At 41.5% G+C, this 26035-nt stretch overlaps 1 protein-coding gene across 1 annotated transcript; it reads right to left on the reverse strand.

Annotated features, from left to right (window-relative positions):
* Positions 1-6899: 6899 nt before the first annotated feature.
* nacc1a (nucleus accumbens associated 1, BEN and BTB (POZ) domain containing a) lies at positions 6900-26035 on the reverse strand. The gene is made up of 8 exons (XM_078161574.1): positions 25702-26035; positions 19453-19606; positions 18359-18628; positions 16022-16652; positions 14482-14652; positions 13559-13664; positions 13280-13377; positions 6900-11969 (listed from the first exon to the last, which is right to left on the reverse strand). The coding sequence occupies exons 2-8, from the start codon at positions 19576-19578 to the stop codon at positions 11659-11661; spliced, it is 1713 nt and encodes a 570-aa protein (XP_078017700.1). The 5' UTR covers positions 19579-19606; positions 25702-26035; the 3' UTR covers positions 6900-11658.

Consider the following 26035-nt stretch of genomic DNA (forward strand, 5'->3'; position numbering starts at 1 on the left):
GTGTGGCATTCATCTGGTCTCTGATCTGAGCTGCTGTTAACTTGCGATTTCTGAGGCTGGTGACTCGGATGAACTTATCCTCAGAAGCAGAGGTGACTCTTGGTCTTCCTTTCCTGGGTCGGTCCTCATGTGTGCCAGTTTCGTTGTAGCGCTTGATGGTTTTTGCAACTCCACTTGGGGACACATTTAAAGTTTTTGCAATTTTCCGGACTGACTGACCTTCATTTCTTAAAGTAATGATGGCCACTGGTTTTTCTTTAGTTAGCTGATTGGTTCTTGCCATAATATGAATTTTAACAGTTGTCCAATAGGGCTGTTGACTGTGTATTAACCTGACTTCTGCACAACACAACTGATGGTCCCAACCCCATTGATAAAGCAAGAAATTCCACTAATTAACCCTGATAAGGCACACCTGTGAAGTGGAAACCATTTCAGGTGACTACCTCTTGAAGCTCATGGAGAGAATGCCAAGAGTGTGCAAAGCAGTAATCAGAGCAAAGGGTGGCTATTTTGAAGAAACTAGAATATAAAACATGTTTTCAGTTATTTCACCTTTTTTTGTTAAGTACATAACTCCACATGTGTTCATTCATAGTTTTGATGCCATCAGTGAGAATCTACAATGTAAATAGTCATGAAAATAAAGAAAACGCATTGAATGAGAAGGTGTGTCCAAACTTTTGGCCTGTACTGTATGTAAATACAAAGCAATAAAGTAAAATAGAAATGAAATTCATTCATTTTTTCCATAACGGTTTATCCTGTTAGGGGTCACGGGGGCGCTGGAGCCTATCCCAGCTGACACTGGGCAAGAGGCAGGGTACACTCTAGACAGGTCACCAGACTATCACAGGGCTGACACATAGAGACAGACAACCATTCACACTCACATTCACACCTACAGGCAAGTTAGAGTCACCAATTAACCTGTGGATGGTGGGAGGAAGCTGGAGTAACCGGAGCACCACTGTGCCCCTTACAGTGATTGAAATGAATGAATGAATGAAATATGTATCATAGCAGTTTCTAGCTTATCTGTTATTTCTTTGGCTATATTTTTTCAGCCAATTCATTTTAGAAGATAACTTCACCCTGCATTTAAAATTAATCTCTCTAGATTTTAGATTACGTAAGTAGGTCATCACATGCAGCCAGCTTTGGACTTTGGACTTCAGCAGCTCCCTGCACCTCCCAGTAGTTTTCCAGAGCTCAGCCAAACATGCACCTCTCTTTGCACTGGATATAGGCCGTACTGTCCTGCAAAGGCTGACCACTGAAAAGCTGCAAAGTTTTTTAGCTGTCCAGCCACATGTGTTACAGGTAGAAAAGTGGTAATGCACTTATTAGATAGGTCCTCATAAAGCAATTTGTACACCTAAAACCATGATCAGTGATTGACTGCAAAAATGCACTAAAACTGTAGTTGCTGCACCGCTGCATGAGATGTAACAGCTGCATTAGTACGAGGAAAACTTTTCATTTCTTGCATCATTCAGTTTGTATAAGTCCCATCTTAGAAAAAGTTAACAACACTCCACTTTGACTTGGACATCCTCTTCAATCTTATGTTCACCATTTGCTGTAATACGCTTCCTGTTGTTTTCCTCAGCCCAGTAGAACCCAAAATCTCCAGCAATCAAAAGCAGAGTCCAGTGACACCATTTACTGTGGCTTGCTTTGGGACTTTGGTGGAATTTTTTGTTACTGCACCCTATTTTCACTGGAACAGAACAAGATTGAACCAGGACATTTTGTTACAAGATAAAACCAAAAGTTAGTTACTGCATTTAGCCTTCGTAGGTCTGCACAGATCCAATCGATCCAGACTCTGACAAATGTGTTTGGCTGTTCCTTTAACAGTCAAAGCTCAGTAAGGTTTTGCAGTTGCACCTACTGATGGTTAAAGTATCAATAAGTGCAATCTATCAGGGATTATTTTCACATTAACTTTTGATTTATTACATCTAACCCATCTAAAGGGCATTCTGTCACTGAAACCAAACCAAAAATTGACCAAAAGATCAGATGTTTAGATGTTTAATCAATCCAGATAGTAAAAATACTTTAGCCACAGTGTATTTGATTTATATGCAAACCCTGACGCAGGAAAAGTCTACAGTGAAAGATATTTCTGTCTGTTAATAGTCTTTCCCACACCAGGAATGAACACCACTCCACTGATCTGGTTGTCTGCACCAGTGAAGAAAGCCTGCCTATAACTGTCTCTCTGTGCTCGGCTCCAGTCTCACCCATCCCCCAGTGTGTGTTACTTCCTTTAGAAGGAGAAGAGAAAAGGTGGGTGGAGGTTAACAGACAGATGCCCATATTAAGCACATCCTGCTCCTGTGGCACATGCAAAGGAAAACCCATGACGTGAGTGGGAGCCCTTGTTTCCTGAAGCCATTTAAAGTAACAGCAGAGAGGATTGCGTCAGAGCTCGCTGCTTCCCAAAGCCCATATATGGGCAATGGAATCCATTCCCCCAGTACAGGTTGTATCATGACAAGAAACTGTAGAGTATATTATTTTATTTACAGAACTGAATACACTGATTATCACATCAACATGACAGCATGAAACTGCACATTTTACTCTTGAGCATCTGTGTGAAAGCAGATTTTAATTCTAAGAGAGAGACAGAAAAAGGGAGACCTTTTTTCCCAAGCTGCCCCCGTACTTCCAGAGGAATTTGTGGTATGCAGGTGATTGTTCCTGGCGTGGCTGCAATTCCACAAAAAACAGCAGCTGCAGGAGATGATAAGCTGATGTTTGCATTTTTAAAATACTCTGTAACTGTCAAAGAAAATACACTTGTCAGTGTAGTAGGAATGCATAGAAATCAATAAGCAGCATGTGTAAGGAAGAGAGAGAAAAGCTGAACTGCCTCTTGACCTTGACCAATAATTCTCAACCAACTATCACCTTATTTTTGAGTTGATTGGTTGCCTCTCTTAAAGTTACAATCTGACTAAGTTATACTGACCTATAACACACCAACATGCAAACATTTCCTCCCCACTTCCTCCTGATGTTTTAAAACTCAGCACAGCTCATGGTTCAGTTTCAATCCATCATGAGAGGTGGAGGGAAACATGTCTTTGGAGATCTCAGTGCAATAATAGATTGAAGACTGCCATCTTGTGGTCATGCAGTGGAATTGAAGCAAACTTGTGCAGACTGGAGCTCAGTAGAGAGCTGCCATATGTGCACTGGGAGAGGATAAAACTTTAGCACTTACTTCTTTCTGTCCATTCCGAATCCCTCTTTACACTGTGTTATTAATCCAATCTGAATCTAGTATCTAAAGTGCATCCTGCATTTCACATACTGTATGTCAGGCAACACATTGCCCTTCTATCAGTGGGACCTCAATTAAAGTCTTAACCCTTTGAAACCTGGAGCATCAACATTTTTCTTGTGCTGCTTTCAGATGCCTTTCGCAAGTATTTAATTTGAATCCTGAGCAAATTTTTGCAATTTCTTTCACAAACATGGGGGAAAAGGCAATGAGCAACCTGGTAAGAAATGTCCCACAAATTGCAAAAAATAAATAGATTCAGAAAATTATTTTTCAAAAAAATTTAGGGAAAAAACTAGGGGAAAACTAGCCTATATTTTTAATTATTATTACTTTTTGAAATTATGCTCTGGATTTTTAAAAATATTTTTCAAGCACTTTTTCAAGGTCTTTTCCTTCCCTTTTTATTTTTACTAATTTTCTTGTTTTTTAATTTTCTCTTTTTACTAATTTCTTGCAATTTCATTTCTCATTGCCATCTTCCCATATTATTGAAAGAAATCAAGCCAAGTTGCTCAGGTCTAAAAGGGTTGAAAAATGCCTCAGATGACATCATCATGGTCCACCCAGGAGAATTGCATGGTTGAACTGTAGTAAATATCTTTCCAAGATATTAACTCTGCTGAGACATATAGTAATAGTCAATGTATATCCACTAGGGAGCAGCAAAACATCACAATAAGCAGACAGCAACTACACGTCATAGCAGTCACACTTTGAGTCACTGACATTTGCATTAGAGCTCTGTTGAGGTCGCAACCATCTCTATTTGCTGAATTGTCTGCCTACCATTTGTTACTGGGTACATTTGGTTTGTGAAAGTGTTTTCATTATTATTATTATTGTCATACAGCTTTCTGATGCTGGCTGGGTGACTTAACCATTAGTAAACATGCAAGCATTAAAGGTCCAGTGTAGGGTTTGTGGGGATGCATTGGCAGAAATGAAATATTATATAAAATGTATGATTTTTTTAGTGTGTAGTCACCTGAAAATAAGAATTGTAGTCTTTTTGCTACCTTAGAATGAACTGTTTATATCCACATAAGGAGCGGTTCCTCGTCCATGGAGATTGCCGTGTTGCACCGCCATGTTTCTACAGTGGCCCAGGATGGACAAACCAAACAGTGGCTCACTAGAGTATCGGAAAAACACTTATTTTTTCAACATGAAACTGCTTTATTCAATGTTTGCACCAGTTTCAATCACTGGGTCTGTTTGCTCTGGAGAGGAGGAGAACTCTGCAGATAAAAAACAAAAAACAAACAAACAAACAGTAAAAGTCACTTTCAGTTTAAGTTTGAACTGCTGAGCAGGAAAATCTAAAGTTGTTTGTGCAGCAGTACAAACAACTTTAGATTTTCTGCTGTCAGTTGTCATGACAGCCTTTCAACACTAGATGGCGCACAAGCAGGGGAACGATAACGACTCTGTTTGAAGTTGTGTAGTGTTGGGTATCTGGTGTAAGGAGGTCATACATGTCAAGAGAAGAAAGAGGGTGCCAGTGGCTCATCTCATACAGAGCATCAGTCTGAATTTGTTGATCTAGTCACATGTAAGTAAGTTAAAATTATTTGTATTTGTTTCACAGACATAGGCTTTACAAAGGCATTATACACAAACAAGGAAAAAGTCATAGAAGATTAATTGACTGCCTGAGCAAGGTATTTAAAATATGGGGACATAGAATGCAATACATAATGGAAGAAAAAAAACACACAACAGAAATACACAATATATAAATAAAATGCAGACCTAGTATGAACAAGCTCCCAAACGCTTGTCTAAACAGACATGTCTGTAGCTGCCAAGAAGAAACCACAGAGTCAGCAGACCGCACGGGCGTAGGTTTTGTTTCAACATTGGGGGACACAAATGAAATGGAGGGGTATGGAGGTCCTCCGCCAGAACAGTTTCAGCATCAAACGCTTAATTTCCTATATTCTGGCGATTCTTAAATGCACCATTTTGTGCCTTTTCTGCATGATTGAAGGTGTAACTGTCTTTAATTCTGTCAAAATAAAAGTTCTCTGCTATTAAGATTGATGTGTTTTACTGCCTCTACCCCAAAAACTACACCTATGGAAGATCATAAGGGTGGGGGCACATTATTCCATAGTATAGGTGCTGATTACAGTGCAGAAAGAATCTTAAACAGACTGCAAGACAGATTTCATTAATCAAGTCACTGTTTATGATTTAAGTCATCATAATTATCAGCAGTTATTTTGAAGTGGTGCTAATGCTGCAATTGAAATAATCATTGGGATGTAATACTAATTTATTCTATAAGACACATTCTCTTTTAGGAAAGATAAAATCACTTGAGTTTTGTCTTTTTGTCCCAAGTGTTTGCTCTGCTACAGAGTAGAATATGAAACATGTCTGTGAATACTGGTTCATGAGGCAGCTGTCTCTTTAAGTATGCAAAGTGTTGTGTATCAAGTATGAAAGCAAAACTACAGCCAAATGAATTCAGGAACGACTGTGTGGGGAGATATGTTCGTGAAGCATGAAAGAAACTGGTCATACATGGCGGCCTCCAGGTGTGAGTGCTGAAGTGTGCATAAAGAGGAACATTCAAGAGTGAGCATGCAGTTTTTTTCTGCAGGTTTATGGAAATTGTTTACAGTTAACTGCATTTAAACTATTTCATATTTCACAGTGAAGAGCAGTGCGCCACAGAGATATACACGAAAAACTGGTTTCTTAATTTAGATATAGCTGTAAATGTAATTTTTGAGCATAGAAATGGACCTAAATTAACACTGAGATATCAAGTGCATTAATTTCTTTAGGTATAAAGTTGAATGCTCATGTTTTTTTCAAGGCAATGGTAAATTTCTTAAAGGTCCCAAATTATAAAAACTTAGATTTCCTTTTTTTTTTCTCTTTCTCTCTCAATAAAGCAGGTATTGATGATATATAAACGTGTAAGATATTTTCAATCTCATGGTACTTCCTGGTTAAATAAAAGTTAAATTAATAATTAAATGAATATAAATACTGTTAAAGTATCCAAACGCTCAATCCACAGAGAAACACACACAGTCTATATTTAGAAACTGTGCCTTTAAACAAGCCGTCAGGACTTTGTGAAATTGTGATGTCACAACTATACTATATAAAGGTAGACACTGCAGTTACAGTGCCATTACAGTCATTCCTCGGCTGCAGTGAAGGTGCAGAGATGCCCAGAGCACAAATGTGGAAGACTCGGAAGCACCGACCAATCAGAGCAGGCTGGGCTATTTCGGAAGGGGGAGCTTGAAGAGACAGGCACCAAAACGGAGCGTTTAAGGCAGAAGCTCAATAAGGATATATTCAGGCAGACAATATGAGAAAAATAATGGGTTTTTTGAACATTAAAGCCTTTAAACATGTTCTAGAGGAAACCCCAAATAAAAGTATGAACCCAAAAATGAGTATAATATGGGACCTTTAATCAAATTTTGTTTCCAGTTATTTAAAAATTACATAGGAAACACTTTTCTATACCTTTATTCCAGTATCATATATGAAAGGTGTAAAACAACAACCAGGCACTCAACAAGCAGCAAAACAACCCCCCAGTAAATAAAGGAATCAGAGAGAAATTGTTACAAATCTTTTATTAAGATATTCATTATTTAATCCATTTTGACATTTTCTCTATGATTTATATTTATTTATTTATTTTACAGTTGTTAATGTGCAATTACCTTTGATAATGTTGGGTCACAGTTACAGGGCTTTCACGAAGTTATTGGCACTTGGAACACAGAAAGAAATAGGATGAGCAGTACAGGATGTCCACTGGGCGCTACAGGGTTACAGATGGGCAAGGAGCAGGGGCAAAGACATGGGCAGACCAATTAAGCGCCGTTTCTGGGTAAATATATACCTCATGCTGCAAGTGCACGACAAACAATCTGACCTCTATGTGTGCGTCTATATATAATATACAGTATTTATCTATACATGTGTATATTCATATTTATATATGTACTGTTTAGTGACAAAAGGTTCCCCATGCCATGCCACACCTTATCTGTTCAAGTGTGTAGGTCTACATGTGTTGTGAGGTGTAAACACATAGGTTGAAATTACAATTAGCTTAGAAAAAAATAAAAAATAGAAAAAAAAGATGCATCAAAGCTTTCTATTTTCAAATGCACACAAAGTAAAACACAACCACGCTCACACACCTATTGCAGCTGAGGCAGTGTGCAAGTAGGTCGTGAGTGAGGGACTTTTTAGACATCGGAGAACTGAACATTGACTACAGGTGAAAACCCCTGACAAGTACTGTAACCGTAGTTATTTCTCCTCTAGGCTCATGTGGCGTAATGGTAGGATATTTTGACTGGGTGGTGGAGACCATAGAAATAGAATGAATAGCATTCTACGTAGCAGGATGGTCTGAGCGGCGGCCACTTTTATGTTGACGTATAAACTTTACAATTCAACTTGCAGCAAGTTTGCAAACTTACTGAGGTAAGATTTCGCAGTAGCGATCAAATGAGCAATGGAGTAGCAACTTGGCGTGTTCGAGTAAGCATTATGGCGTGTAGATCAACACGTTTTCACATCAAAAAGAAGAAGACTGACTAAAATGGTGTGTTTTATGATGAGTTCACGAGCCAATTAAGCGAACATAAGTCTGAGTTTGATGGCAGTGAGAAATTTGGACTGGTGTACGGTTATATTTTTCAGTTAAATAAGGAATACGTGTAAGAATAGGCCTCTCAAACTAGGGAGTGACATACTTTCTGGCCTCATTGACGTTCTTTGTCACCATAACAACTCACAACAATCACCATTTTCTTTTGTACTCGTCAAATGACCACGGCAAACGCTTCAAAGACCTTTCTATTCTCATTCTATTTCTATGGTGTTGACGTTTCTGGATTGGGACAGGGCCGCTGTGTTGCAACAGCAGATTAACGTGGCTTCCTTGGAACCAGTGCTGATTCACTGGTGTTATTTCAGCTCGTCAGTGACTCAGAACAGACTCCAAGTCATTTAGGAGGTCACTGTGTAACATGATTACTGTAAGAAACAGGGGCAGAGGTTTCCTTTCAATATTGTCAAGTGGGCGACACATATGAAACGGGGGATTTAGGGCGTAAACACTTAATTTCCTGCTTTCTGGCGATTTTCAGTGCACCGATTTATGCCTTTTCTGCATCGTTTTATAGTGTAAACGTCTTTAATTACGCCAAGTAAAAGTCCTCTGATGCTTTCATGCTTTTTTTTTTTTTTTTTAGAGGGGGGCAAATGCACATTCTAAATATTGGGAGATGTAACCCCTGCGTCCCACCCAAAATAAAGGCTTCATTTTTTCAGTTTTTGTCTTTACGGGTTTTTTTTTTTGGTTTGTTTTTTCTATGGGAAACTCTAGTAGAACTAATTGTTATTACACTCTGATTTCATTAATATGTCTATGAAGGGTGCATTGAAACAGTAATTTGGCTGTTGTCATGCCTGGATGTATGTCTCTAGGGCAGAAACATTGACTGATTTAGTAGCCATTATGTTAAAAAACATACTAAGAGAATATAATTTAATATCATTGCTTGATTCAATGTCCCTATAAATTAACTAAATTAAATTCAGAGGTTCTAATGAGGGGCATGTGTCTCGGTCCTTTAACTTCATACACAAAGCAATTATCTAGGAATTTGGTATCATAGTGGATTTACTTTAAAGTCTTGGGTTTGATATATTTAAAATCTGAAATTTTCTGAATATGTAATATGCCAGAAAACTATTTAAGGGATTACAGTAACTTAAAACACACTGATTTATGTCATTGTTAAAACATATTGGGTGAAAACATGAAGATGTAATCTAAGTCAAACTGTAAACTTGGCACAGTCCAAAAGCCACAAAGCAAATTAAGTGTGCATATTCTAATTCGGATTTAGCCACCAAAAACCGCTGCTTTGCCTCTCTCTGATACACATGAATAAACTTGTGGAAGTGAAACACGACACCAGCTGCATGGACAGGAAGCACAACAGTCTTCAAAGATACTGGAGAGGTATGTGGGGGAGGGGTGCTCATGTGGCATTTACAGTCAAATGCAGAGCATACTGAGGTTTTGTCGTCATTACCCTTTACAGAATATACAGAATACTTAGAAGGTACTGCATTTTTGTTCTGTCCATATATCAAACCATCTCACTAAACTCATCTTTATTATTTGAATCAAAAATGAAAATAGGCTGAGCAATATCTGTCATGCTTCTAGGTATTCTTTTCAATAAGTGACTCAACCGCTTTGAAGAAGAAACATAAATTCCGTCACGTTTTTCACCCTCTACCCGTCTTCGGAAAAACAGAACCTTTAAAGAAATGCTCCCCAAAGAGGAGAAAGTAATCAGTCGGAGCATTTCAGGTTAAGAACACATTCCTAAGTCACACCCGGACCATTTTGTGTCCACCTGCAGGAGGAATAATGAATCCTCTGTGCTGACCCCGTACAGGTCATCCAAGAAGCTTCTAGCAAACACGAACTCTCACACACAGAAAAAGGTCAGTTGTCAACATTTCATAATCAGATGCATCCAGCAACGGAAAGGAAGAACACTTGGGATTTAACTCAACAGTCATCTCGATTATGTACAGTAGGAATTTGTGCCACTTTTAAAAAAGAAAACGCAGGCGGACATGGGAGAAGTAAAGACAGATTCCACCTAAAGGGGTTCAATTGCTACACAACATTTCTCAAAAAGGTGCATGAACCACTGGTTCTTCTCATTAAGGTGCAGAAACCTCCACTCTGGTGGAAGGTGCAAAAATCATTTCAAACTCGAAAAATAAAACTGTCAGCCATTTTGAATTTCCATCTTAAAGAGGTGGTGTGTTAGATACATGAATAAACTACGTACTGACAGACACAGCCGCGCGACACAGGCTCTCCGTCCTCACCAAAGAAGTGTCTCACACACACATGGATAGTACCATAAAACCTGTTTGCTTTGAGCAAGATTGCCTCCTCGTGACATCACTGTACCCGCCAAGCTTCTGCTTATTGATTTCAATTAAAAGGCACATACCAATACCCATAATTGTTTCCTGTGACTTCTGCATTTGTCAGCAGCTTTTTTATCCCCAATAATTTCAGTACAAAGAAGAAACTAGCCGAGCTGTCAGATCAATACAACCTTTAGATTTCTACAAGTGATCCTTAAAATTGTGGGCCAATGTTTTATCGAAGGAGGCAAACTTTGCAGGTTGGCAACCCAACAGGAAATGGTTATCATAGACAACAGTCAAGCCAGCTGAATCAGTCTTATTATTCCTTTTAAGCGAGTGAACAGAAGATGAAATGCTTCAAATTTAGCAGTTCAACTGCTCATTCCATCACTCTGAACTGTCAAATAAAGATAAAAATAAACGACTAAGGGTCCTATGATAAGACTGCTTTATTATACTCCTTTTTTTATGCAAAAATAGCACTTTTCCTTTTTTGACAAGACCTCTTTCAATAAAACACGAAGATCGAGATTTTAAAACAATCCCTCTCACTCTCTTTGCTCACGCCGTTCCAGGCATGGGCGCTTGTATAAATATAGTTTGTCTTCTAAAAATATGACCATCTTTGATTACCTGTTGCCCTTTAAATGTTCTTTACAATCATCTCAGTAAAAAGCTTTCCCCTTTCTCTCTGGATCACTTTTTCAGTTCATAGACGGAGAAACATGCTAAAAATTTAGAAAACAGAGAAAGATGAAATAAATTTCTATAAGACACTGCACAGTGAAACACTCAGGTGAGATTCTCTGGTCTCGAGAAAGGTGGTGTGGTGACTAATACTTGCAGGGTGATGAGTGAGAGGTGGAAGGGGAGGAAGAGCAGGTAGTGTTAATGTTTGTTATTGTGTCTGTTTTAAATTTAGTTCCTTTTCCAAGGCTGGAATACAAGCTGTCAGGGTTGCATAGAGAAAACTGCCACTGACACTTACATTCAATATACTCGCCACCTCTACTCCGAACCTGTCCATCCAGCCATCCCTTCCTCCCCAGGCTCTCCCCCATCACCTGCGTTTCAGGGAATGTATTTAATATGCAACAGTGGATGCGCTTACACACCTTAAAAAGACAAGGGGAGGCAGAGGGCAGTTAGGAGGAAACTAAACACCCTCTCACGCTCTCCCTTTCCTCAACTAACTCCATTGTACAGTCATAAAGCAAAAATTAAAGTTTTCATGTCCTGGTTACATCAGGGTAACAGCAACTGTTGACCCGAGCAGTGTAGTATAGACAGTCAGATGTGAGAGATCAGCGTGGGCCAAAGAGTGAGGAGGCAAGCAGAACTGGGGAATACTGGTATGTGTGTCAACAAATTTTAACCTTCCCCGGACACAATGTTCAAAATAATGGTCCTCCGTCCCCGCCCACACCTGGTAGCGATTCACCTGAAGAGCCACCTGACTCCATGCCGGCACCGCCGGCGGCCTCCAGGGAGGCGGGGTCAAAGGCTGGGTCCGCCCCCAGGGTGTCATCCTCCATCTTGACGCCATCGGGGAGGAAAGCGGTGTAGGCGTCGCTCTCGGCCATCAGTAGCTTCAGCTTGGGGATCCAGCTCTTACGGACCACGCGTCGGGCGTTGGTGCACATGTCGGCTGCGATGGCGTTCATCTCGCTTTCTTTGAAGCTGGTGGCAAAGTTCTGGCAATAAACTGAGACAGGAAAGGAAAAGAAAACATAGTCAGGCTGATTGTATCTTTGCTGTGAACTACCGTGAAGGATGAAAAATGACTTAAGCATCAATAAATAAATTAAATAATGTATAAATAAATACTGGTATAAATAAATAAATAGAGAAATAAGTAAATAAATGTATAAATAAATATGACAAAACAAACACTGGATAAATAAATGAATAAATGCATAAATAATTACATGAATAAATAAAAGTATAAATAAATAAATACAGAAATAAATAAATGTGGTTGTACAAAAATATAGAAATAAATGTATTTTTTGTCCTGTTAAACTATTTTTTTATTTATTATGGATTTATACATTCATCCATTTACTTCCATGTTTATTTCATCATTTATTTATTTATTTATTTATTATTTTATTTATCTATTATGCAGTAATTTAATTTAAGCATTAATTAATAAATATATTTATTTATTGATACTGCACAGTACTTAACAAGTAATGTATGGTCTGGTGCTCATTAAGTCTGTAGTTTTTGAAAAGTGTTTTCCCACTGTGCATCTGGCACAACCTCACCAACTTGCAGAATTTAAGCAGTGTGAAATATCAGAGCTCCTCCTCCTCCTCACACTGCAACACTTGCAGAATTGATGATGCATCTGGTCAATTTGGGGATTACTTCCCGAGATTTTACTGTATATGTTACTCCCTAAACATATGAATGACGTCAAAATAAATCCTCAAAAAGTGTCAATTAATGTTGGCAAATACTCGCTAAGAAAGGAAATACACAGAGAGATATTATTTCCAGGACTCCTGCAGATCACTGATTTGTTAATGTAAATTGTAAATGGAGCCGCTCGTTTCTTAAAACACATCCTGCTGCCTTTCTCATTTCCCTAATGAGATGAAGGCAAATGTGTTCATCTTCAAAGCGAGCCCGAACTTCACTGAGCTCAAGAGTTACACAAGCTGCGTTTTTTCATGAACCTATGAACACATATCACCTGGTTACATGTATATATGTGAACATCAGTGAATGTTGCTATCTAGTGGTGACTGTGGGTTATTACCTAATGCTAAACATAAGAGTGCAGAAGGTAGCACTTTCATCCAAAAGGTAGCCTAAAAACTGACACTGACATTTAGCAGCCATTCATTCAGTTCAGCGACAATGTGCTTCACAATTTGCGTGTATATGTAAAATATGACTGCATGTACGTGCACATGTTCTATCTGTACCCAACATCACAGGCAAATGTGCACATTGTTTGCATGCTTGTGGGCAAACACCCGCAGACAGAAACACATGTTCGCTCACATTTGACCGCATGCAGAACTCTGTTGTCCAGGGGCTTGCGGCTCGGGTCGTTGGTGGATGAGCGGATGCCTGTTCCACAGCTGTTGGCCAGAGTATTCCTGGTGCAGCAAAAATAAGAAGGCGTGGCAGAGAACACAGAGCATAGGAAAACAAAAATAGTCATTATAGCCCTTTAATGGCAGCAGATAAAAAAAATACATTAATCTCTATATAAAAAAAAGCTTTAGCTAACTTCACATGAAACACTTGCAGAAATAGACCCAGACAGCAGGAACAAACCTGTCAAAGAAGGCGGCCAGCAGCCTCCTAAGCAGCACCTTGTGTCTGGTCCCTGCGCTCACATGACAGTTCATTAGCTGGGCTCGCGATATATACACAGAAGTACCTGCAAAGACACCAAGAATATTAACAACATCATCAGTAATTAGCAACACTTAAGACTTATTTACTGTTTCGCTTTGTGTCAGCTTGATCTGTTCAAGTTCAGAATTTGTGGGTCATATACAGTCATATGATTCACTTTAATTTACTGGAACTGACTATTTGTTTATTTAGTGGCACGTCTGATTCATATCAAACATTGCAGCTGTGGGTGGGGAGAGAGGAGGCTGTGCTTCAGCTGAGTGTCATGGTGTAGAGTCTTGCTTTTGCTTCCTTGCCATCTTAAATAACTTAAGTTCCTTAACATTATTATGCACAACACATTTTTTCTTGTATTTTCATTTCACTATTAAACCATATGTTACCACCCTCCTTTTTTCGTTTATTTATTCATGTCTCTCTCACCCTCTTGCTCAATCACAGACACACAAGCACACACTATATTGTAAGGTATGTAACCCAGTCTGTAAGGTAACACAGATGTTGCCACAGGATGTCCTTGACATAAACACTCTGAGACGAATGTGCAGTACTGCAGCGTAATCTGCATACCAATGCCAAGCCCGGTCATTTGAGGACAGCTTCCTCTACATATGTATGTACATATCATTGCTATTGGCCTCTTCCTGTTTAGACCCCTTGAATCAACTAACACTGGTGTATTGCTGCATATATATTTCATAGCTCAGGTGTGTGTTTCTCAAGACTTTACATAAACAAAAACAATTCTGTGAAATTTACCAGCTCCTCTGAAATTCAAGTCTGTCTGTTGTAAAGACAGTTTTCTTTGTTGAGAACACAGACGCACACACAAACCATACCTGAGACTAACTCGAGTTTCTCAGCAGGGTCTCCTTCCTCGTACAGTTTGGGATGACAGCGGTTGCCTATCTGAGCAATGAGTTCTGCAGGGAGACATGTGAGGTCTCTGCCTCGCATCCGACCCCGTGTCTCTGTGTGGTCTGGTAGAGCTTGCTGGACAAAGACAATTACTGCAAAGTTAGAATAAACCACATCACTTGTACACTTTTGCACAGAGCAATGCCTGCTAAAACCTGAAACACATCAGATCACTCAGGGTGTAAATCACAAGTTTAATCACAATACAGTATTATATCGATTCTTTGGACAACAATATATTTGCTAATTTAAGACTGACATGATGCGATTTGGATTAGATTCAATTCAGGGGCCTGTGATCGATATTAGACGACATCAGTAAATGTCCTTGTTGTCTTTTTTCTTGGCTGCTTGCCATTACCTGCCTGGTGATAAGCAGCTAGCACCTTTTGAATGTTTATAAAGGAGTAGGTGTGCTTGGACGGAAATGGTGACACGGACGTGCCATGGGAATGTCAAAATAATGGCTTATCTTAAAGATGATGATATGCGGGATTTATACTTCTGCGCCAAATCAACGTTGTACCTACGGTGCAGGAAAATGTCCTAGAAATGTAACTACACATCATGGCGACACAGACCTCCTGTCTATTTTTGTAAGCTGAGACCATTTCCCTCAGAGGAAACGAAGCTTTTACTTACTTTAATTTCACAGATAAGAAACAATAAATTGTGAAGACCATAAAGCCTCCACAAAATAGCATTTTAAGTCATGTGTGTGATTTATCCTGGCTTCATTTGAGTAGAGGAAATCTCCACTCGTCGCTAGGCTAATCTATAAAATGTAAAATGCCATAGGCTTGTGCTAATAACGTTAGCATGTTATATTTGTTTGGAAAAACGTGTTTAGTATAGGACGGTTGTTTAGTCCGTGAACTTTGTGAGTTGTAATAGAGTTGAATTTTGTAACGTTACCTTTGTTAAATGTTGCTGTTGTCCTTGGCTTCATATGAGTAGAGGAAATGTAAGTTAGACGCTAGGCTAATTTATACAATGTAAAATGCCATAGGCTTGTGCTAAAACGTTAGCATGTTATATTTGTGGGGAAAATGTGTCCAGATAAAGACAAGTGTTTGTCTGTGAATGCTGCGAGTTATAGTGAAGACGATTTGTGTACTTGTGTTTGAAATTGTCTCTATTAAACCATGTTTAATGTGTGTTTACTGTGTGTTTGGGCGTGTTTTGAATCAACTAAACTATACAGCACTTCACAGAAACCCTGTCGCTGACTAGTGTTTTGGAGGTGTAACTGCAAAGTGACACACAGGCCACCACACAAGAATAATGGCTCACAACGGCGTAGGCCACATGTGTAGGCTACAGCGTAGGCTCTGCATAGAGATGAAGCACTAGTATAAATCCCGCTTAAGATGTAAGTGGACATGAACCTTAGACACATGACACATGTTCTCTGTCGTACAAGTGCATTTACACACTACACTATATTACACTACAGATTACCTGCAGCTCCCATGTTGAGCATGCTGTACATGGTATACATGTTGCAGATTTGCCTGTACTGCTCTTCAGCACATTCCTCTGTCCCCTCTTCCTCTTCTTCATCATCATGGTAACTGATAGGTGAGTCACTGGCGTAGGTGCTCAGGGTGCCAGGGCTGGCTCCCTCTGACATGCCGAGACCTGCCGCTGAGTTTCCGTTGGTGCCAGTGCTGCCACTGAGCCCGCCACTGGCCACCACGCCCGCCAGGCTGGTTACGTTGGCACCCATACCCATGGCCAGTCCGAGGGCTCCGGGGCTCTGAATGGCACTGCCCCGCACCGCCTCCTGGGAATAACGGGCTGCCTTTCTGGCCCCGCCTCCTCCCCCTGAGCCTCCCCCGCCTCCATCTCTGCTGCTGCCGCCCTCCCACAGCCGCTTGGCTACGGGAGTGCAGACCACTGAGTAAGGAGTGGCGGCCTCCGGCTGGCTTGCTGGTTGCTCTGTCTTCACTCGTGATACCAGAGGGAGCGGCGTCAGGCATGAGGCAGGCCGGCCTGCACTGTTACTGGTCTGCGTCACGGGGCTCTGGGGCTCAGAAGTTGGGGCCTCCTCAGCATGAAGGCCCTGGGAGTCGCAGCTAGGGGAGGAGACCTAGAAACAAATGTATACATCAACTTCGTGTCAGCACACATGAACACACTGATGTGCCAACAGGTAAATGTTTGTTTGAATGATTTTTGCCATGCTGGTGGCTGGGCTGAAGGATGGCCAGGCTGTCTGTCCAACAGCTTGGCACATCGACAACCACTGGCCAGATTCCCTTCACACTTTGTATGATTAGTCAAGTAAATGATGAAATGACCCCCTTCCTGATCTAGAACCATTGTCACACTATAATTTTACTTCCACTAGCACTTTTTACAGACTACTACACGGCAGACTGCCCTTAAATTACTCAGTGCAGACATGCTGCAGATGGAACCTTCCCATTTTTGCTTTTCTTAACTCTGAGCACCATATATATTTCGGACTGTTGAACCTGGAATATAAACTTAATTTTAAACAGTCAATTCACCCAGATAGCAAGAGACATTCCAAATTAATCAAAATATTCCAGCAATGTTGATTAACTGTTGTTTTAACATCCAATCAAGACTTCCAAATTAAACTTGTGCCAGCGCCCACGATGTTACCTAACCATCAGCTGGACATTGTTCCTGTGCATCCCAGCAATGTTGAGATATGACATTAACACAACCAAATATTTAACTGATATTGACCCACAAAAGGACTCGAACCTGGTCTCCCAGGTGAACGCCCTTTGCTTTATACATTCATCCACCACGACTTTTGATCAGCATGGATTTTGATGCTCTTTATATTATGTCACCTGACTTTTGGGCAAGAGGCCCTGTAGCTAAATCAAAGACGGACCGTCTCTCTCGCTCAGGGCCGAGTTGTGGCTGGTTTTGAGGCTCATGTAACCACTGTTTGTACTGTGGAGTTTTACATGTATTAATAAACTGTAACTATAAAGTGAAAGGATGTTTTGCTGTCTCTCGCAGCAGAAACTCTAGTCCGAGAAAATAATTCACTGGGTGGACTGCCTGCGACTTTTAAGGTGGAACATTTACTTGTTATGTTACTCAATGCATCAGTTGACAACCTGAACCCATCAGCACAACTTAAATTTCACTGTGACAACTTGGACCATTACTTTAGTGTCACTTTTAGTAATGAGTGGATCTTCAAGCCTTTAAAAATATATATTAATTTCAGCTGGATTATGTGAACTGCATATATTCTAATCCTTCCTTCGTTCCTGTGTGCTCCAGCAACACTACACCCCCGAGCTTGCCTGAGAAGGACTAAATGTACAAACCTGCTATTTTTAAATAACCCATGGAGAGAGATTCTCACTGCAGCCTGTTTTATTTTGCTCTGAAAATGTCAGCATGCAACCCTGTTCTGTGGATGATAAACAAGGTGCAGACTGATAAAGGAGGAAATGCAGTGAGTGCTGGATGGAGCAGTGAGTGACAACAACCCCGCCCACATGAAAGAGTGCTGTTTGCGGTGGAAACGCTAGGGTCTAGGTACCATGTCTGAAGGGTTATTTTTGGTTCCAAAGGTACCATACTGAACGTGTTTGGTGGAAACGGGGCTATAATATACATGTAGATATACATAAATGGCATAAACGTCTTTATGTTTAAAAAATAGGCGATGAGTAATACTAGTCTTAGGATGTGGAGTGGATGCAGTTTTTGAAAATGGCGTTTGGCCTTTTCAGATTGTATGTCCCAGCTTTGTTTCCTGCTTTGACAAGTTTCTCCTGAAAACCATTTCAGCCTTACCTTGAGGAAGAACTCGGTGCCTTTTTCCATGATCTGTTGGATCTGCAGGAAGCCGGCGGTATACATGAGGAGAAACTGATCCCCCACCGTCATGCTGAGGCGGCCTGTGTAGCAGAAAGACAAAATCTGCTGGAAGCTCTGGGGCTGCACAGCCGATGGGAGCTCCACTACGGTTGGGTTCGTCTCATTGCTGCTCCCGCCTCCACTATTGTTGCTGCTGAAGAGGTCCCGGAAATAAGAACTGCTAGCAGCCAGCACAGCTCGATGGGCCTGAGACCAAAGCAGATAAGTAATCCAATTAGAAATTAGAGGAGAAAATTAAATGTCAGATTATAGGTATGTACTCTTCTCTCTCACTTCATGATTTAAAATCAAAGAGTTCCTTGATGCAAAGACAAGGTCACAAGAGACTCTTATAAACTAATATACTGATTCATTTAGGGCTGGATATCATTCTAATTTGCCAGTGAAAGATAATAACCATTAAGCAAGCATTTAGTGCCAAGTAATGCAGAATCTAGTCAGTGTTTAAGTATGTAGTTCTCCCAGTGTTCTTGGAAAAAATACTGTACTTAAAGTGACAGCTCTTGTTGGGGTCACTGAAATGGTGGGACCTAAGAACAAGGTTACAGGACAGAGAGAGTCTCAGGGACTCGGGGCTCTGCAATTGGAGGCAATCATACACATTATCTTTACAGGCAAAGTGGAAAATGACATGCTATGAAGGAGGTCCAACTGTCATTTTAAGTTAAGACTACAAACAGGGGATTTAATTTATTGTCAAACCTTCAAAAAGAGGAAGAATTTAGCAAAATATCTCAAAATCCAACTGGGATGAAAGAGTATCATTATGCTAGATTGGATAACACACTGCAGTTGCAAAGATACAAAACAGTTAAAACCGCTGCCCCCAGACTGTCCAAACAGCACTTCTTTTGAAGTATACTGCCATTCCATCCTCCATGCAACATGGCTTCCATGGAGACACAGGAATACTGTTTACACCCAAGCCTTAACTTCTCCAAATTTAGCCTCAACCTTCAATATCAGCCTCAACCTTCAATATCATGAAAACAATATTAACTCATCAGTACCTTGAAGGAATGGCCCTTGACCACCACAGAGACATCGCAGTAGAGGCCCTGCAGCCGCTGCTCATTCAGACACTCTAGAACATTGTTGCCGAAGTTTGGGATCGCCATCTGGAGGGTCTGGGCCATGGTGCGCCTACGCACACCACCAAAGGGTCTTGTTGGGAAAGAAACAAAGAGAAAGGACACGGTTACAATAAATGACAGTGAAACTCCATCCACACATAAACTCTGTGTACATACCACTGCTTATTAAACATGGGTTCAGCTTCACTTGGAAGCATCAGGCTGTTACACTTTATACCTTGGGTCAGCATACGTAGAGTCATAAACATTACTACTCAAGAGGGTTTTGATTGTAGGTTTTACAAAGGTCGTCACATGAACTTCAATACTTTTTCGATACCACATATTTAAAATGGTACAATTTCCATTAACTATACACTTGATAGAACTTGAAGTACTGAAGTTGTAAAAACTAGAGCCCTTCTTACGATGGGATCACTGCAGCCATGATACAGCGATCCGTGATTCAAAGTGCATGCCGGCCAGGGGCATAAAGTGGGGGGGTAGCTTCCAGCGCCCTTTTTCCACACCACACCCATATTAGATCTAAGCCGTCATTGTGATCTCAGCTACATGCCTGTGAAGTTTCATGAGCCAGGGGCGTAAATGTTGGGGGCTAATGGCCTTTTCACTACCTCCAGCACCCTTGCTCGGCCCATGCCCATCTTTGAACTCATTACACACATGAAAAGTTTCGTGACTCTATCTTGCACGGTTGCAAAGTACAGCACTGACAAACTCTGTCCACAGACAGACATATAAACACCTGATAAAATACTTGTAACGGCTTCTGTGGTCATTCCCGCCACAATAGGTCTCCAGGACCACATTTTGCCATGATGACACACACAGACTCGCATGGTGAAAGCAATACCAGCTGTCAAGACGTTGTCGTGGCTGGTTAAAAAAAAAAAACAGATCTACAATCAGATTTTCAACCCAAGGCTAGGCACACCAAACAAAGGGAAAGAAAAATCAACTGGTCCTCAACCTGTAGTTGTTACGATACTCTCTCCAGCAACAAACCCACCGCGTGACTGGAGGTGTGTGACTTTTGCTTTACCAGCACTTTGAAAAGGTGTGTTAAAAGAAAAAACAATCTTTTCGTGTGACCTATTGTCATTTGGTTAATTGGCATTGAAAGATACACTGAGTATTGATTTTTTAATACTAGTAATGTACTGAAGTTTAAAATTCTGGTATTGAAACAACCGTAGTTTTTAAACGTCTTTATCTCTGGTCATGAGCACAGTCATTGTCCCAAGTGGGACAAGTTGGGTAGGCCCATTTACAACAATGACAAAAACTGTTTTATCCTGTGCTGTGTCTTTGGTGTTAGAAGGGTATCAGCAGGAAATGTGAGGAGGAGGAGGAGGGGTAATGTAACATGGCTGTGTTAAAAGACAAAAAGCTGAGGGAGAGCAGACCGAAAACAAAACTGGTGAGGAATGTCAGACTCTTACATTAATGGACACAATAAAACCTCTGACAGTCTGTCACTGGGACAAGGTAATTCCAAACATACACTAAATCTAATGGAAGTCTATTTTTTATTGCCGCTGTGCCAAACTGTTCATAATGAAACACCTCTTTTCTAAAGAAAATAAGTCCTGAATTAGCATTATATCCCTTGGCATATCCAATCGACATAGACCACAAATATTTCTTCACACAGCCCTACTGAAGGCTTTTGGCAGGCGCAAAAGACGTTGATATTTGAAACAAAGTTTGGTTGAAGCTTCCACGGATAATCTACATTGCATTAATCCTATACGTCACTTCAGCCTTGCAGTAGTTGTTATTGCCAAGAGTGGACTCAGTAAGAGCCTTTTTATTTTCTGTCTTCTATGAGCTATAAAACCCTGTGTCCTTAGATAACTGGGTCATGTTCTGTTATTCTATGTGGAAAAGTGCGCGGCCTAAACAAACACCACATAGCATGTTTCCATTCACTTCTCTAAACAGTCGAAGGCAAACATACCCTTGCTCTGCACCCTCTCGGAGATTTCTATATTATGCATGTCAATATTAAATTAAAGTGAAGCAAAGTTCCCTCTGCTGAGGGTATGAAGAACACTATGTGCAGGCTATGTGACTGCTTGATTCTGTGAGATAGTGAGATAGCTTTGTGTTCAGAGTCAGGATATTTAAAGACACCAGATATTTTCTTTAGAATCGTATACATGACCTCATTCTACACAATAGCACGGGTAGAATCTACTTCTCAGTACAGGGATCAACATGTATTTTAAGGTCCAGTGTGTAACATTTAGAGGGATTTAGAGGCATTTAGTGCTGATGATTGCACATTGCAGCTAGTTGGACACTTCTCCCGGTTAGAATTCCTTCAGTGCTCATTGTTAAGGAGGTTTTTACCAGGAGCTGAATCATCCGCAGAAGTCTTTTTCTCTCAAACAAATGGACCAGGTGATTAAAACTTGTAAAAAATACTGGGAAAAAAGGAGTTTCACGTTACAAATCAGTTAGTCTGATCCTATATCAAGCTAGTGTTTGGTTTGTCCGTTCTGGGCTACTGTAAGCCTCTTTTACTCTGCTTCATCAAGGTGGGAATTTCACACCGTTATGCTGCCTTGCTGTTCTGTGTAAAAAGGTACAATCGCAGGATGGGGGGACGGAGTTGTCTCGCCTTTAAGTCGGCATCTGAGGCAGTGACACCACCGAGATGATGTCTTTATAAAAAGGACAGCCAGCAGGAGGGAATGCGTGTGATGTTTTGATGACATGTTATGCGTGAGACCCACTGCAGGAGCTTTAGAAAGTAGCTGGTCACAGTTAGCAGCTAACTCAAAGAGAGAGAACAGTGTCTGAAAATATCTGCAAATTAGGAAAACAATGAGGTCTGGGAGCTTCTTACCCTCCGAGAGGACGAGATCAGCTGCCATATGACTTATATATAAGTCACACTAGAGGCTAACAAAATGGTATGACATGTCACACCCCTCGCGCTTCTTTTGTTTCCCTGATGCCTGCATGCTGTCTAAAATCAAACACTGGAGTCGCATGATGCTGCCGTGGTTTGTTTCTGTGTAAAAATGCAAAGGTGGCATCAAGAAGAGACTTTATAGCAGCCCTATGGCTCGATCTCTGTGTAAAGAGGGCTGTAGACACATGGTGGTGCAACATGGCCGCCATGTCTCAGGGCCTACTCCTTGTGTGGTAGGAGTTTGGGGGGGGGGGGGGAATCAATACAGCATAGTATCGTGATATTTTGTGTGGCAATATTGTATCGATACACAGACAGCAAGTATGTGTATCGATACAATATTGCCACACAAAATTGTATCGATACACAGACAGCAAGTATCTTTTTTTATATAAATATTTAATACTGAGAAAACAAATTAAACTTTTGGTAGCCTGCTAGAATGATAAAATTCAATTGCTTTTCCAGTCCACTAGATTCATTTCTGCTGCAATAAAACTGATTGAAGTGAGAGACTTTATTTTTAAAACCTGATCTTATCAGATAAAACGGATGCCAACAAATTGTTTCTGTGGGGACATAATGTACAGTTGAAAAGGTAATATATTGCAATAAGTTATTGCAATGCTCAGCATATCTGAGAATTTAAAATCACAATGTAGACATAACTTGCTTTTTATAAAAGAACAAAAACACCATTGTTCTTATTTTCGGGTAATATTCCACTAGTGAAAACATACTTATAATATCACATTCCCTTTCTGCCAACATATGCGGCTAAATGCGACACACTGGACCTTTAAGCATTATATGCACTCTGTACCCACAACCTCCACAATCACAGCTAAGAATACAACAGATCCATTGATAAGCCCACATGGAATTTCATTGGTCATGAACCTTTACTTAAAGGGGAATACCAGTCAAAAGTGTTTTCACATACATACACAGACACAGCTACACAGATGAGTAAACAGGCCTAGATAAAGCTGCTCTTTGCACGGATGCTCTTTACCACTTAAAAGTGTTGCACTGAGTGCAAGCTGCACACACACATGTACATACCAAGCAAAAGCAATCTCTGACACTGTGAGAACAAAACTGATTGAAGCCCACCCTGCGAGAGGCATGCAACCAACTTTGGTGGGACTGACTGATGAGGGCCGGAGTGAGCTGCCCCATCATATCCAAAGCCTTTCATTTGGGACCTCGCCAAGCTCCAGGGTAAAGAGAAATGCTCTCTTTGTCTCTGTCTCACTCAAGCTCCCTCTCCCTCATACTAAAACACAGATGCGCACACACAAACTCAAACAAACCCACAAAAGGCACACTGAGTCACACACAGACATTAGACAATACTGCTTGTTTACAGTTTGGCGAGCCGCAGTAAGCACACATGCGTGCACATAAAGACACACAAACACGGGGCTGAGAGCAGGGTGTGTTTGCACAGTTTGCCCTGACAGTGAGAGAGAATGTGACTGTGTGTGTGTGTGTGTGTGTGTGTGTGTGTGTGTGTGTGTGTGCATGTGTGTCTTTATGCACCAAGGAGGGGCAGTGAGGCCTGCAGAGATGAGAGGGATCATCTCAGGTCCTTCTTCCATTAAATATATAGAGCGCAGCAATGTGAACAAATGAAATTCACCCCAACTCACCCTGTGGCGTAATACCAGCCAGCCTGCTGAGGAAAGTAGGTCAAACATACTCACAACATACTTAAGACCTTTTCATAGTAAGCCTTAAGAATGTTTCTCCCACACTGAAAAAGGCTTATGTTATGTTATGATGGGGCAGCTGTCAACATATTTCGGAGCTTATACTGTCTGAATACTTTCCAGTTCCACCATTGAAAAACAGCATGGGCTCTTACACTGCTGTGTGAATGATTACTGTGGAGTCATTGGTGCAGCTGGCACACAATGCATTCCCTCTATAGGCATTTCCTGGTTCTCATGTGCCCATGCCTGTATGGCTGTGCTGCTCCTATGAAGTAAAGACATATGCACAGGCCTGATTCGTGATTATTCTTATATAACAGGGAGGTCCTGAATATAAAGCAGCACAGACATGAGAAGATCCTAAACTTCTAAACTCCATATCTCTGAAGCTGTACCCGTGCATACCCTATGAATGCACCGGACCGCACTGATATGTTTAAAGGAGAAAGGATGCCGGGTAATGGGGAGCAGATAGGGAGCTCTTTAACACACCGCGCCGTGTGCCAGCCTACCCGCCGGGAGTGCTCCACTGTCTGCTGGCACCGGAGCCGGGAGGCGACGGGAGGGGGGCGACACAGGATGGCAGCAAGCCCCGGTGATACCCGGGTGAGGGCGACGGTGTGTTCCTGTTTACGCGCCGTCAAATGCCATCTAAGTACATTAATCCAAACCATCTCTAGCAGACTGAGCCGTCGTAGTTTGTCCCCATCTCCCCTGTGGCTGACAGCGCTGAAATGTTTGATGCCCTCTCCCATCCGCAGCAGGCCTATAGGAGGTGGCTAATGGCTAAGCTAACACTACTGTTAAATATTTTGGGTTCGCCCCGGCGCACCATCCACCTCATGCACACTCAGCGCCCAGCTGCACAATGTCAAGCATTTCCGCGATCGGCCACGCTCAAAATATAAACAAGACACTTACTGAATGTGCGGACGAGGTAGCTGTGCTGCGACGCCGGTTGTCAAGCCCAAATGTTGCTTATTTAAATATTTTGGTGATGGGGGAAATCGCTCCCCCTGCCATTCTCCATTCTACCGACATCAACAGGTCATCCCAGGACACGCAGCAGCTGAGGGCGAGCCAGACGGAACCAGTGCGGCACGGAGCGGGGGGTGGGAGCACAACAAGGCACAATTCTTTACAACCGGCTCTCGCAAGTGCTGCCGTGCCAAAAAAAAAACCCTGAGTGCCATCGCATTTTCGCATATTTGGGAGAAGAGCTACATGAGATTAACCGTTTAACTACACTTTGATGATAGGGCGCATTTCACGGGAAAAGGCTGGAATGGGCTAAAGAAAGTTTCGGACTGTTCCAACTTGGACCCGTCCCCTAAGTGGCACACTTATCCCAAACTTTAATTGTCCCGTATTTACTGAACCGTTCATCGTCAACCCAAATCTCCCAGCGCTAAGGACACCGGAACATACCTCTCTGCCCTCTCCGCCCTCCCCCTCCTCCTCCGCCGGTGAATCCTCAGACGACCCCGGCAGGACGCCTCGCACAACGGCAGACAAGACACTCACCCCCTCGCTGGGAAGTTGATGCAGAGCGTTGGTTCAAAGGAGGAGACGCAGCGCTCCCTCTCCCCGCTTTCCCTTGCTCCAGGCTGCCATTCAGTGTGCGCGAAACGCCGAGAGCAGAGCCATCGAGGGCGGTACAGTATCCCAGGGGATTGCGGAACACAGAGCTACTGATCGCACAGCACAGAAGAGGAGGAAGACAAGCATGACGCGCTCGTCATTCAATCGCATGATCGTTCCGAGCGCAGCCTCAATTTGGGGAGACCTATCCCACGGCGTGAACTGTTTGCGCACTGGCACAGCAACAGCAGTAGCCTGCAAGGGGAAACCGTCCCCC

Source organism: Epinephelus lanceolatus, chromosome 18 (genome assembly GCF_041903045.1).
Source record: "Epinephelus lanceolatus isolate andai-2023 chromosome 18, ASM4190304v1, whole genome shotgun sequence".
Lineage (NCBI taxonomy): Eukaryota > Metazoa > Chordata > Actinopteri > Perciformes > Serranidae > Epinephelus > Epinephelus lanceolatus.